The 15,407-nt window shown below is 40.0% G+C and overlaps 1 protein-coding gene across 1 annotated transcript in view; it reads right to left on the bottom strand.

The window, feature by feature from the left end:
- PTPN14 (protein tyrosine phosphatase non-receptor type 14) overlaps nucleotides 1-15,407 on the bottom strand; it is a 109,840-nt gene that overhangs the window by 10,083 nt on the left and 84,350 nt on the right. The window contains exons 12-18 of the mRNA XM_419419.7: nucleotides 14,647-14,725; nucleotides 11,508-12,997; nucleotides 9,251-9,394; nucleotides 8,031-8,249; nucleotides 4,490-4,618; nucleotides 3,300-3,534; nucleotides 1,081-1,244 (exon numbers count right to left, since the gene is read on the bottom strand). Coding sequence (XP_419419.4) covers nucleotides 1,081-1,244; nucleotides 3,300-3,534; nucleotides 4,490-4,618; nucleotides 8,031-8,249; nucleotides 9,251-9,394; nucleotides 11,508-12,997; nucleotides 14,647-14,725 — 2,460 coding nt within the window. The remainder of the gene's footprint in view (nucleotides 1-1,080; nucleotides 1,245-3,299; nucleotides 3,535-4,489; nucleotides 4,619-8,030; nucleotides 8,250-9,250; nucleotides 9,395-11,507; nucleotides 12,998-14,646; nucleotides 14,726-15,407) is intronic.

Raw genomic sequence — 15,407 nt, 5'->3', positions numbered from 1 at the left:
CGACCAAAATAAGCCCACGATCCCTAGGTGATCTTGTAACTATAGAACAGTGAACTGCTGGAGGGGGAAAGAGGATAGAGAAGAACAAAACTTCTTGCATCACTTTTCTAAAAATAGTGAAGAGGAAAGTGCAACTTTTCAAAACTAGTGATGAAGTACCAACTTGTCTCCTCTAGGACTCACATTTTTGAATGAGCCAGGAAACTGCACTTCACCTAGCACCACGCACAGAAAAGTTCAGACCTGTAACTGCATGGGCACAAAGAGTGGGTGAGCATTTCAGGTACATTACTGGGAGGGGCAGCTGATGTGTGCCAATGTGTCACTCTTACTGTATTCTTATGTCTACAAGAGGTTTTGTCTTTGAGCAGTTCCTTTGGCAATAGAAATCCCCCGTTTAAATAGCTGTTTTGCATATGTTGAAACTGTGTGGCATGTTGTTATTCAAGATGTGGTTTTTTTTTCTGGACATGTCTCCATCAACATCGTACAGGTGAAAAGCAAGTACCTACACATGGTTATTCCCCTGAGGCTCTTATCCTTATCGTTGCTCCAGACTACATTACTAGTTTTGTAATATTAGCTGCTATTCTTAAACATCTATTCCCCAACATACACACAGCTTTTCTTACGACACAGCCAACTTCAGTTCCAGATGAGATTAGAGGAAATACAAGAGACAGAAGAGTCTGAAGTGTGACTTTAGAGAGCAGTAAATGTTACTTAGAAGCACATGGAAACTGACATTCTTTAGAGTCTCTTGCAATGTGTCCTTGTGAACATGCTGTCTCTAAACTGTTAATTAAATAGAGGTACAAATTACAGTAAATTCTTAAAAGACAAAAAAAGCCTTAATTTTGAATGTGTTAAAATAATGTTCATGAAAACACATAAGATCAACCCAACAGCAAACTACAAATAATTAGTTTCTGCTCTAGGAAATCTCTTCCTATCGTGTTTAATGCCTTTGTTTCACAAAGGTTATAGAACAGAAGCATTTCACTGCCTTTAACCTCAGAAATGTAGCTGGTTAGTCAAGGAATGAGCTCAGGGTCTGCCCTGAGATAAAAGCTTACTTACTTCATTATGCTCCAAGCACCCAATCATCAGCTCTGTTAGGATAACCACTCCAGTCCTTCCTACCCCTGCACTGCAGTGAACCACGATAGGAGGGTTGCAGTTGTTGCTGCTGTCCAGCACGCTGTTGGTGTGGCGACGCACTGACTGTATCTCCTCCAAGTAAGCTGCAGTGTAAAACACAAAGTTGTAAACATCTATATATCTAAGTGTAAAAGTTGAAATTAAAAAAGTCATTCTTTGTCAAAAATAATTTATATATATATATATATATTTTTTTTTTTACAACAAACTGATTTTTTGACCAGTGTGTAATCTGAACAATCCCAAATCCAGCAAGTACCAGCTGGGTGTCGATTATTACTTAGGAATCTGCTCCTTTAAATTAAATTGTGCCTTTTAAAAATTGAATTCCATTTCCCCCCTCTGCAAATCTCCAGGTCCCCTAAGCAGATGATTCTAGATATTACTTACAGTAATTTCTGCTATTAACAGGCTGGGATCAAAACCCTTGAAACTACTCCCTGTCAAAGCAAGTATCAGATGGGACATGAGCAACCATCTGCCCTTTCTGCTACCCTCCCTTCTATAGTGAGGCTGAGTCTTACCCACCTCTCTGCTCAGGGGTTGTTTCTCAACAGTTATGAGCTTTTCTAGGAGCTGTCTTTTTTTCCCCAGTCATTGCTAGAAAGTGCATGAATCAAGAACAGTTGGTGCAGTTGTCCTTGCATTGTTCAAAGCATTCTACTGCCAAGCTACACAATCTTAACATATTGGAAGGTCACTTGGCTGGATAAGCACTCTATAAACTATAACTTAAGTTCTTAGACACTTAACTTCCCATCACTCAAAGCAGGGAGACAGGCACTGAGTCTTGAGACAGTTTTCCTGCCCCAACTCTTGGCGTCACAGCTTTGCAGCCCAAGCTGTCCTTTCAATACAGGCAGGCAGGCTGTGACTGGAGGCTTACCAGAATCAGAAAAGCTGCATTTTAAAGCACACCATGAAATGGGACCGTATGCGGTGGCAAACAATGGGACAGAGGAAATGGGGACAATCCGTTTCCAATTACTGCCATGCCTAACCACAGCTACAGGGGCTGGCAGGAGGAGCACAGTACAAAACAAACCAGGAATTGGGCAATGAGAGCAAACTCAATATGTTTGCCTTAAAGCCAGACCCCACGACTCTCCTTTGTCAAAGCCAGAATGTCTTTTCTATGATTCTGTCCTGGAGACAGAACTGGGAAAATAAGGTGTTATTTACACCAAACCTACACCATGCAAAGGAGAGAGGATCACTAAAGCAGTGTAGCTGCACTGAGACCAAAGTAGAACTTGAGAGCCTTGCTGACAGAGGGCTTAGCTTCAACAGGACCATGCTGCTGAGGCTGCAGAGCTAGTACACTGTACACATACTTTTTGAGTGATTACTTAAAAATCTCTGGCACTACAGTGGAATGTGATGCAGAGAAGTGGTTTTAGTTACATTATGGTTGAATTCTTGTTACTTACTGTAACTGCATTTAATACTTGGTAAGAAGTAGAAAACCTTATTAACTCATTACACATAAAGGATACTACAGTGTCCACGTTGTCAGAAATGCATGAACTGGGACTGTATTTAATTGTGAAGACACTTTGCACTGTGTGAGTACATGTGGTTAGAAGAGTGGCAGTGAGTTCAGACTAACTGCATTTGTAATAGAGCATTTTGGTCTTCTGAAGCACATCCAACACCTCCGGACTACCAAATACAGGCTGTCAGCAATCGGGGCCTCCTACAGAACTGAAGGAATTGTGCTGTATTTCACTAACATCTGAGCCTCCCTCACCCAGACTTTTCTAATCACATTTCTGTGCAGCCTAATGTCTCATACACTCATTAGAGCTAGGATGTGGCAGTAACTCATGGTGACAGATCAGCCAGCTGGGATGTCCTTTTATTTGAAATTATCAGTCTTTAGCCACTACTGTTGCCTCTGATTTTTCCTCCTGTTATGTCACATCTTTTCAGAATGAGACCTTCACCCTAGGTCCTACCTCTTGAATCCTACTTCTTTCACCAAATCACAGAAAAGTCTAACCTAGTTGAGGCATCTCTACACCACAGTACTAAACATTTAAAGTCAATTACAGCTCTGACCAGGGGCAGTGAACTGAATCCAGAGTGAGCAACCTTTGTTTTGATGTCTTTTATCACGCAAGTTCAAGGATTCTTACATAAAAAGCCTTGAACTTCATCTGGACATCCATGGTCCGGCCAATCAGTATACTGCAAATGCCACACTGTCTTCTCATCTCCAGAGAGAAGATGCTTGACCTTCAGACCAGTGGTTGCATAGCAGCCGGAGTCTGTGCGGAACTTGGTTGTCACCTTGAACTTCCCGTAAGTGGCTGAGCTGTGCTTAGAGCCCAGTTTAGGCCAATAACGATGACTCTTACTTCTTCCTCCCTCCTTAATTACACATAAAAAAAAGAAAAAAATAGTAGTTAGTTGCTGTGAACAGAGAGAATAGAACTCTGCAGATAAGCTAAGTTTTCGTATTCTGAACTACCAGAATAGCAGGGAGCACCCCATGAATAAAGTATCTGTTAAAATTCTCAGTCATGTAATATATCTGAATGTAAAAAACAGGAACAGGAAAACGTTTACATAGGTAGAGCAGACACACTGGAAATGTTTGAAGAACAAACTTGCCTTGGAGCAAAAGCCAGCTATTGTCTACAACATCTCAGGAAATTTTCTCCTCCTAAGCAAGTCCTTCCTTTCAATAGAAAGGGATTCTCTACAGCAACTTCTAAGTATCTGTTTTCATCAGCCTTGGGAACTGGACAGTGACTTGATGTGGTATGGCACTCCCTGTGTTTGTTAAAAGCAATCAGGCATAAAGTTGAATGTTGTGTTAGTTAGCAAAGTGTGCCAGTTTTTATAACATAGCACATAGTTCTTGGATTACAATAGAAATAACTATTTTGCTTGGCATAAGAATAAAAGGATTTTTTATTATTTTTTTACATGGACACTTATACGGAAACAACAGCTTCTAGTCTCTTTTCAGCTGATAAGAGTGATGGTATGCAGAACTGGCCTTGGACAGGGTGGAAGCCTGCGTCATTTTAACCAGGAGCAGTTCAGCACTCTCACATTCCAATGGAAACATCTTTGTTTTGTTTGGCCAAACTGGAGTGAAGCAGGGAGAAATGGGTGTTCTGCTTGCTTCACTTTAGTACTTGCCAAAATGAATATTAGAAAGTTACAAAATACAGTACTAGAGCAGTCCAGGCGTATGTTCAAAGAGAATAAGAGGAAAAAGGACTGTTGATGGAAAAACAGGTTAATGGAGTGGGAAGCCATGATAATGGGAGATTCACTCACATCAGAAAGATCCATGTTCTGTGATTTTACATACCTCTTCAGCTGTGACCATAGCTATAACATTCACCCCCTGTTCCCATACCATCTGCCAGAAGTCATGGCACGTGTGTGGCAGAGGCCCTTGGGTAGCAATGTAGTGCCACTCCTCTCCGCCTACAGTAACCTGGGATGAAGAAAAAAAGAAAGAAACCAAAAAACAGTCAGTGCCCAGGTTCTCAGCAGCATTTGTGCCAGAACTGCCCTGAAACAAAAGACACCATAACAAAACCTTTGCTTCTTTCTTCTTCCACTGTTTTTCAAAATTCTGAACATGAACCATCCTTTTGATAGGAGCAAATCTGACAAAACACAATCTTTTTTGTTTCCAAGTCCTTTCTTGATGCTCACAAACATAAAGCTTTCAGCAAAATGTCATCCATTCTTCTTGCCGTTGCATCTGGATTATTCAGATGAAAGTATTTTGAGGCCCTGTTTCAGAGATAGCTTAAGTACAAATAAGCAGCTGACTGACTTCCCTGGGCTTTGTGACAAACCCATGATGAAAAAAGAACTGAGCACCAGGAAGTATCCGTATACATTTAAAAGACATTACATTGCTGGAAATGAACTCATAGATGTATAGAAAGCCTGAATGGAAATAATATTTTGCACTAGGGCAGCTAAAGGCCTCCACTGTTCAGGGTCTCCCTCAGCTATTTTCCACTCAAGCAAAAAATAGTTTCTTAAACAGACTCTCACTACACTGATCACCATTGAAGATGTGGCCAAAAACGCTGCAGTTATGCCCACATACACACAAGTCAGACAGGTCCAGCTAGAGGTGAGATCAAGACAGCCTTCATTTCATGTTTCTCTTCCTCACTTACCTCAAGTTTTTTCAGTTTAGAAACTGTCATCTACTTATATAGTAAATCCAGCTGGAGCCAGGTAAGTCTATTTCCCCAACACATACCTGGATTAAAACCTCATCTTATGGAATATTTATATGCATGACAACATGCAATGAAATCATTTTTGAAGCACATAGATCACTTTTATGTGTAAAAAAAAATATTACGACTGATTATTTGCTATACACGCGCACCAGGAAAACTTACACAAACTGTTTTTTTTTACCCAAAGGTGAAAAGAACCAAACCACTCCTACACCTACTAGATATCAAAAGTAAAAAGAACAGTTAAAAAAAAAAAGCAGTAAAAAAAAATACAAAGAACTCAAAACAGATGAACTAATTATTTTGAAAAGCTGAAAGATTTTTCCTTTGCAGACTGAGAACTTCTAATTGTATGTCAGTCCAACGCCACTTCTCACAACGAAGTTATCAACTCCTGAGAAGAAGATTTATAACAGAAGTGTTGACACATCCATAAATATCAAGGTGCTGGTGGACAATGCTACAGGGAGAGGTCAATAACTCTGACAGGTTGAAGCATATACTACATTTACAGTACAGATGTTTGAATACCTTTTCAGAAGGAGAATCAAAATTGTTATTCAAATAGCTGTTCTTGAAGCTGAGTTGGTTGGGTGTTTGCATCTATAGCTAGCACAGTGTTTGTATGGTAACAAATCTCTCACTGCACTGAAAACAGTTTTCAACCCTGTACACTTAGTTCTCTCATTTCATACTATGCATCATTCTCTGGGATGGAGGGTTAAACACTACAGGTCCAATGCAAGTAAGCTCCTCAAGCTCTTGCACTAGATGTAAATAAAATCAGCATCAACGTGCATCTTGCACTGCCATATTGGTTCACAGTCACACACGGTATGGTATTACCGTGCTTTTCCAGTTAATGCTGGTCTGACCCAACAGTCAGATAAAGTGATCTTAAGAACTTAATCCATAAATTTAATTAGGATATGTATCTCAGGTGTAGATGATGGTCTTCGAGTCATAACTGCAAAGGTCAGTGGTAAATAAGCAGAGAAATACTGAACAACTGCACAGCTCACAGGTCGCCTGATGTGAGCTGGAATCCTCCAGGCATCCAGGCATGGATCTTATCAGGATGATATAGGAGTTCTCTTTGTCTGCTGACTTCTGGTCCAAATATCCAGCCTCCTGGCACACGATATGAAAGACCCATAAATAGTCTGAAGGGAATGTGATGCCTGGAATGTTTACTGCATTCTAATGCTCTGACTGCAGGATATTAAAAATTGAACATTGGGCTGCAAACACACTGTGACATTGAGGTAAATTTTGCAGATGCAATTTCACCTTCTTAGCAAAAGAACATCTGCTTGGCTTCAGTAAGCGCCACTTGGAGTGCAAGACAAAAACACTGGCAAGGACTGCTGTCATGTGCTGAACTATTTGTGCGTGTTCCTGGTTGCTCTGTGAATGTGAAATGAGTACATGTCCAACACTGACACTCAAGGTGAAATGTGGACTCAGAACTGGCCAAGAAAAATTCTTTTCAGGCTAGTACAGGCTTGTGGGAATAATTTATGTTAGGAATCTCGGGTTTTTTTTTTATCCTCCCACAAAGTAGATGAAACATTATGGGCTCTGAAATCCATCATCGTACCAATCCCTGATTATGCAAAAACTCAGTATCTGCTACCTACCAGGCTATGGGAGAGAAACGATAGCCAGCCAGGATTCTGGTTCAGAAATTGTTCTGATTCAACAGGATTTAGTACTGTAAACTACAACCAAAGAGGCCAGCTATTCTCTTTAAATTTTAAAAGGCTTTTACTCCAGTAAAATATAAATTTAACAGGCTGTTTTGTTTATTATTAATTTCTTTTTAATTTGGATTCTGACAATGATAAAAAGCAGACAGCCCTTTCTGACAACAAGGATATCTATCAGCTGAAGGAAAGGAGTTACTTCTCCCAGGATAGAGCAAAAACCAGCAAAGAACTTTGTGAATTGTTACTGGAAACTTAAAGAAAAGCAAGAGTCTGCAGCCACTGCAAGATAGTTAAAACTATTAAAATTGGCCGTGTTCACAGAGTAACAGAGTCATGTCATATCTCAAGTTATTTCTACATTCAATTAACTAGAAGAAATCTGAGTATCTAGACGAAAACTTTTTTTGAAACACTGAAGTCTAATGCAGTACCCAAGCTGAAATATAGAGATCTCATTACCATATACCAAATACTGCACTGTTTATGTGAACATCCTGAAATATTTACGCAAACAGCCGTACACCTATTACTCATAACAGCGTATGTTTTCTTTGGACGTGGAATGCAGTCGTGAAAACTGTTTTATATTGTAAGTATTAGGGCGGATCTACCTCATGTTCATGAGGCTTAAGGAATGTAGCATCTCTACGTTAGCCATCAGAGAACAAGTTGGCAGACACGCACATAAAAAAAAAAAGAAGTCTTCTCTAAAATGAATTCCAAGTCTCTAGCAAATAAATCAACTCATGCATGTTAATTGACATGGGACTTTAGAGGTGCTTATGTTGATGCAAGTGTACAATGATGCACCCTGTTCTAAATTACCTTTTTTAAGTTCCCAAATTACGGAAAATACTACTGTGCATCCAGAAATGCGAACAAAGTTCTAACATACCTTCATTTGCAATACAAAGTCCAAGAAAGCCTTTACCTTTATATGTGAAGCATTGATGTAGCCTGTGTTATTTTCTTTGGTCGGCACCAGCTCCACTCGGTTCTCCTCATAAGGAACAACTTCCCTGATGCGGTTGCGCTCAGTGTTTTCAGGCAAGGCAGCAGTGGTGAAGATCCCATCTGCCTTTTTCTTTGGAATCTGCTCATATTCTGTAAACACCATCCCCTCTTCCAACTTCCTCTTCAAGATTTTGCACTTGGATTTAACAGAAAGTAACACCAATTGATTAACTCTTCTTGGCAGAACGCCCCATCCATCAATTCTTTGGACTCCAACACATAACCATAGTATTCTCTCACTCTCTTCTCTTTTTGGTCACAGTTATCTGAGGAAACATGACTTTCTCTATTTCTACTGAACGAAACAAGTAAATTTTATATTTTTTATTGCACCTCTATTTTTAAGATGGATACCATACAAAGGAAAAACACATTAAACACAATCCTGTTTCAGTATGAATTTGTATATGGTTTCTCCACAATAGAGATTTGTAAAAATATTTAAAATTTATCTTTTGTGAAGGAAGATCACACCAAAAGACATGAAGTAATCCACAGTTTCAAAATACCGTGCAAGTTGCACGTATGCAGTTTCTGTGATTGAACAAAACCTCACATACATGCAAACTGAGGCTGAGTTCTGTCATATGCATACCAGACAAGATAAGGCTGGAAAATTCTGCTCAAAAGGCCAGAAATATTCTTAGCAAATGTCTTTCAAATCTTAACAGCTGAAACTGTCTTTGATTTCTGAAGTTAACCTGATACATGCGCATACCCAGATGTGCAAACATTAGGAGACAGACAACTTTTTTTCTTTAGTTCACTTGGAGACATCACCTGAACTTGTTAGTTGTATCAGAACATGAAATATTCTAAGGATGATATTTTTAAGTACTCCCTGATCAAGCAAAAAATGTGCAAGAGATTGAATTTACAGCTTGATCTTACGTGATGGTGACTGAAGTGAAATGATGAACAGCCCCAACTTTCACCGACTTCTGTGAATACTGAAGAGATTTAAAACACTTAGCATCAGAAGATGCACAAGTGTTAATTGCAGACCTTTGACATTAATGACTCTGAAAATTGTTGTGAGAAATTGTTTCGTATGTTAAATCAAATGTTAATATTTTAGAAACTTCGTACTGCTGGGAACAAAGGAAATGAACAACATTTCATGAGCCTGCATCTTACCCTCTCATCCATTGGCACCTTGGCTACTTCATCCTGGCTGTCCTCCGGCACTGGAACCCTAGCAACCGAAAGTCCGTTCAGTGCTGCCAACATCAAGGGCCTCTTCTGGGCCTCCAGGCCTGCCATCTTCTGCTTTTCTAGATTCTTTTGGCAAGAAAAGGCACGTTTTCATCTCTGTGTGATTATTTATAATGCCAGTAAAATGCTGGAATGTTTTTTTAATCTCCAAAATCTGCAACTTTCTGGCCAAGGAATGCAGATGATCACCATTAGCATCGTAAATTCAAATACAACCTCTATTCTTCCTGTTATTCCTCAAAGGCCTGCTCCTACACGAGCACAGAATTTTAATTTCAAAGGAGCAATCTCAGCTTATAATACAGTTTACGTGCCATCAGAAGACATACAAATACAATCTTGAGCATTTTTCTGCAAATACTACTCTGAATGTAGGACACAAAACACATCACCCTGTACATTTAAAGTAGCTCTACTGTAGCCAAGACACCTGGGGTGTCTTTTAAGAAGCAATAATTTTAATCTATTCCAACATACAAATGTATTACAGAGGAGAAAAAAAAACATCCTGTGTTAATACTTAAAATGAAGTCTTTTGATGCACTCAGTTATGGTGATTCAAGTAGCACCCATGATGTATTTTGCACTAAAAATTGAGGTAGGGAGGGGTGCTATTTCTCACATTCATGCTTTGTATTACGCTGCAACATGGCAAACCCGAGTACAGATTTTCAGCTCATCCTGCTGCCTTCCTAATGCCTCTGGGAGACACTGAGAAAGGAGACAGAATCTCCAGATTGAGCCAAATTACAAATATTTTACTCCGTTCCTGTCATAGTTCTTTCTCCCAGATTTGGATGAAGAGATGAGCACTAGGGAAGCCTGGTTCTCAGCATGCATACCAAAGCTGTGGTCACCACACGGGCCAAGTTCAGCTCCTGGAAATACAATACTGAACCTGAAGACCCTCAGACACAGCGTGTTTTTTCAAAAGCCTGTGAGCTTTTTCACCACCAGTGCTTTCCTCCAGAACACTGAGTAAAAACAAAGAAAAAGGCAAAACAAAAATCCTAAAACTCTTTGCTTTCTTTTGTTATTAGACTTTCAGGAAGGAGAAAAATGCAAGTCTTTTTCCTTTTTTTCTTTTTTTTTTAATTATTTTTTCTTTTTATGATTCTTTACAAGCTAAAGCCTGTGTTTGAAAGATTAAGGTTTTCAAACCAGCATTATGTGTAGTATGGGGTTCCTATAATAAGGGAATATTTGCATGCATTGAGACACCTGAACTAGGCTGAAACCACCTTAAAAGCTTAATGCTAAGGCAACTAATTTACTTCCAAAAATAAAAATAAAAAAAGTTAACAACTAGAACACATTTTGACCAAAGGCTGATCTGCATCATTATTCAAAGGAGCACTTAAGCACCTCTAACCTCTCAGCTCACCTTTCATTCGCATCCAAAATTCCTTTTGATTTCAGTTTTTTTTGTTTACTTTCCCAGAAGTTCAAAGGAGCCCGTACACTTCTTGTTCACCATATCTGCAGTATTCACTCATGAATTATGTTTTATATTTGGGTATCTATTTATGAAGGTTAAGATGCTGTATGGAGTAAACTCAGTTTCCGTGATGCAACGTAGAGGTCCAAGTTTAATTGCTAACTATTACTGAAGTGTAAGAATCACTAATGAACAAGAAGCATTATAAATAATTCTTCTAAATTTCTTTGAATATACAGTAGTATGTAAATTTAAGTATACTCCAAACTCTTTCCTTCTGTGACCCATTTGGATTCATTAATTTGTTTCAGGAATTGCTTAAGAGCCAAATTCCAAAGCAAAACAAAAACCTTTGTTTTCTGTGACTGCAGTTTTACTTCCCAGAGCAGAACTTCAAGCCACAAGTCACACAAGTAACTTCAAAATATAAGTCACTGAAATGCAAGAACACCTCATTTCTCCCATTGCCTGCAGTGCCACTGAAGTCTTTAAATACAAGGTTTTTATTCTAAATTCATCCACAGTTTAAAATAACTATTTGTCATACGTGAGTACAATAAAAAAATAAAAATCCAGATCCATATAATTGTAGCTGACCCACTGGGTCAGCTTTAAGCACATCAGTGTTTTCCCACCTACGTGTTCCCCATAGTTTACTGACCCAACAGCTTTTTGGCATGTAAGCAGACCTGTATGATTACGAATTCTCAAGAAGTCCCTGCAACACAGGAAGACACTTACCCTCATCATGATTTCTCTCTCTATAATGCTGTCCTCGATTGAAAACATTTCAGACACAGGCCTTTCCTTGACAGGTTCTTTCTTCACCCTCTCCTTTACGCTTGTGAGGTCAGGCTCTGAGATAGAGGGCCCGAGTGAGGACCCATTTATTGCCACTTGATCTGTCCGAGACACACTGATGGCCTTGGAAGGCCCTGGCCTCATGGCCTTGGCCCTGGCTACGGCCACAGAAGCACTAATATGGTCCTGCCTCAGGGCTCCGTTGCTGACGCTTTTACGAGGCCCGGGATATTCTGGGGGAGGTTTATTTGGTATTCTAGCCAAGGCAGCTTGCAGCTGAGCACTGTACTTCATGTTCTCATGGAGGGCTCTTATCTGTGACACAGATTTTGTGGTTTCTTCTTCCTCTTCACTTTCACTACTGTGTATCAGCATTGTGGCATCAGAGAACGTCTTTTTGTGATGATAATGAGGAACCTGTTGAACTTCATGCCCCATCTGAACTGACTCTTCTGGCTGCACCTGCTCCCGCAGGGTGTTCCTGCGTGGTAGAGGAGCGTTTAAAGTTTTTAATGCCATGGCTTCTATACCACGGACCATATTGCTGATGACTTCCAAGCTATGGCGCTTGTTCACAGCCGCATGGTGCTTCACTGCAAGGAGGGGTTCGCTGACCTCCTGCAGCGACTGACGGACAACCGGCGAGCTGTCCTCTTGGAACGTCTTTACTGAGAGCTGGACTTTGCGTGTGACCAAGTCGGGACTGCTCCCGCTGACATACTTGTGCCGGTGGCTTGCAAGGTCAGGTGTGCTGGTGGCAGGACGTGGGCGTGGGTACGGAGGCGGGGGTCTGAAGAGATAGTTCTTTAACATATGAGCCGTATTGTAATTCTGGCTGCTCTGCAGCTGCATGTTAGCCAGTTCTGGCGTGCTGACTGTGTGTGATATGGCACTGGCTGCTGTCTTATTTTGCACAGCATTGTTAGGGTTCATTTGGTCAGAAGGGGTAACAGGCTTGTTATAGCCACCACCCTGAGGCCCATAAGTAACTGTATAAGGATGCCTCTCTCTAATCTCAGGTTGACTGTAAACTAGGTCTTCTGGCTGGTTATAAGCATGTGTGTTTCCAATATTGAGATTCCTCAAAGACTGACTTTGGCTATCCATCTGGATCACCCCTCTCTTCATTTGCCTCATGACAGTTTCATAATCTGGAGTTGGTCGGTAAGACGGGACTATGATTGCACTATGTCTGTGGCTGGGGATATAGTCCGCTCTCATGATGTCACTTCCAGGGATGCTCAGATTTGAGGACATTGGAGATGCCTGGATGAAGTTCTGTGAGCGATTCAGGGAGTTCATGCTGTGTGCACTGCATACACTCCCATTGGGTCCATTACCATTCAAGTAGCTGAAGTCCACTGGACATCTGTCCAGGCTGGTCTGGGACCTACAGTAGAAAGTTTCTTCATTTCCATGGAAAATGCTGTCTGTGTAGAGCAGAGATAAAAACATTTGAAATTTAACATACAAGGACTTGTTATCAAAGCTTCAAATGCAGTCTGCACCAATGATTAGAGAGACAGTTTAGTGTACAGCTGCAGGGAACATTTGGTCTTGGGAGCATCCTTGAGTCACTGAAATAGAACTAAGATGAGACGGCTTCCATAAACACTCCCAACAGTTAACAAAATACTGTAGCTCAGATCCTTGTGGGAGACATGGAAAGGGAAAGAAAGGAAACATTTCTGCCTGGCAAGGAAGAACAGCATCTCTCTTAGCACCCTAGAAGGATTCACTGATGCTACTTTCACCTTAGGAATTCAGTGCTGCTAACCTATGCTAATCCTGAAAATGTTTTTTATATATATATTTATATATTTATATATCTGTAAACATTTATATATATATATGTTTATATCTATATATATATATATTTATAATACACACACACATATATATATTTGTTGATACACTGCTCTCTGTTACTCAAAGTAGTGGATGATGGTGAACCTGTAAATCCTTCTTCAAACCAGTCAGCAGTTTTAAGGATTGAAAGTACAGGGGAATCAAGATCAAGGATGAGCTAAAAATATTAGTTCAGCAAAGGCTACTTAAAATGGAATGAAGACATTAAAGATGATGTCATGAGTTATAACTTTACTGCAAGACTGTCCATATCAAAAAACTTGTAAGAAACAAGTAGCATCTCCCAAGTCTCTGAAACTGACTCAGGTCTTCAACAATTTCAAGCAATTTGTAGCAGGACTGAGGGAACTTTATAGTTCATCTAAAATTAAAAATATCCCCCTTCAAGAGGCTGTACTTAATAGTAAAACAGAAGTGGCTACTAAGACAAATTTTTATATATATAGTTCTTTAGGGAACTATATTGATTGGCTCCTTTCAAAACATACCAAATTCTTCCTTAAAACTAGTCAGACAGCCGTAACTCCAGAATACTATCAGGTATGACTAAGAGCTCCTCTACAAGTGGGAGCACTTCAACTCTACTTCTCAGGAACTGCAGAGAACGTAGCCAAACAGACCTGGCTGCATGTATTCCAAAAGGCGGTATAGGTGTGGTTAAGGGTGTGAAACTCAAGGTGTTTAGAGGCTGGGCTCTATTCCCAGCCTTGATCTAAGTAACCTGGTGCAACCTCTTAGAGGATTTATTTGTTAAAGATGGGGGTAAAAGTGGTTAAACCTACTGCAGTCTGTAAGTACAATGCAGGCAGACATATACTGAGTTTTGTGACCATGGCACACACTGATTACTCCTGCAACAAAATATGTTTTTCTATTTCATTTTCCTTCACTCCATTTCTCTTCCCACCCCCAGCTGGCATTGCCTTTAAGTTCAGCCATCAGACTTCCTTTAGAAATTATTTTTTTCAGCTTGCTGAACTGGAATGCCAAGTTTAAGGTCCATATAATCACGCAAAAATATTTTAGAACTGAAATTTGACTTTAAACACAAGACTTACTGCAGTAGTACCTTCAGAACTGCTAGCTGTCCTTCAGCAGCAGCTCCAATATGATCATAGCAGCACTAGAAATCTAGATATAAGGAGTAGGAGCTTCTCCGTATACACATAAAATTAAGGTCCACTTGAGGTAACATATATGCTCTAAGTACCTTGTGAATTATGTGTTTCAGTATAGTGATCTCCACACTGGACGTGCATAGGAGGCAGTATAAATGGATGTTGCCTAGGCTGAAATAAAAGCACAAGATAGAAAAGGATTAGGAACACAGTTTGCTACAGTTTTTGCAAATGAAATATAGGAAAAATGATTCTCTGCCCTCTCCACCAAATACTGCTCCTTCCTACCCAGCCAAACACACATGCTCAACATGTTAACAAAACTTAAGAATTTACACAAGTCCAAAACTGATCAGCTGGGTGCGTTTATAGCAAACCACTTCAGAAAACGACATTCAGATTCCCATCTCACTTAGAACATCTGAGAAGTTTATTGAAAGCCCTGGTCCTTGAAGAATTAAAACAAACAAAAACCAACACCCAAACACCTAATCAGGTCAAAAGCTGAAGATGGAACCAACTCAGGGTCCTAGAACACTGTTATACAAGCAGCATCAGCACAGATGGGCTTAGAATCTAACTGCAGGTTACTTGAATATTGAATTCAATGAAGAAAAGCCTTTTTAACAGGACAAGGATCCCAGAATTCAGCATCAAATCAGTAGGGTTATTTACAGAGAAATAAGTCACAGCTGATGTTATATTCCACTTTGTCCATTGGTAAACTGATATGTTTTGCAATTGCACTTCAGCACCTGCACTGTAATGTCCCATCTCATGCTGCTGAGCAGAGTTTATGAAAGTATGCTTTGATATACAAAGGGAGCAGGGAGAGTAGGAAGATGCTCTTCTC

The sequence above is a fragment of the Gallus gallus genome, chromosome 3 (genome assembly GCF_016699485.2).
Source record: "Gallus gallus isolate bGalGal1 chromosome 3, bGalGal1.mat.broiler.GRCg7b, whole genome shotgun sequence".
Lineage (NCBI taxonomy): Eukaryota > Metazoa > Chordata > Aves > Galliformes > Phasianidae > Gallus > Gallus gallus.
Note: the sequence above shows the minus strand (reverse complement) of the source record. Positions and strands in the feature narration are given on the sequence as shown.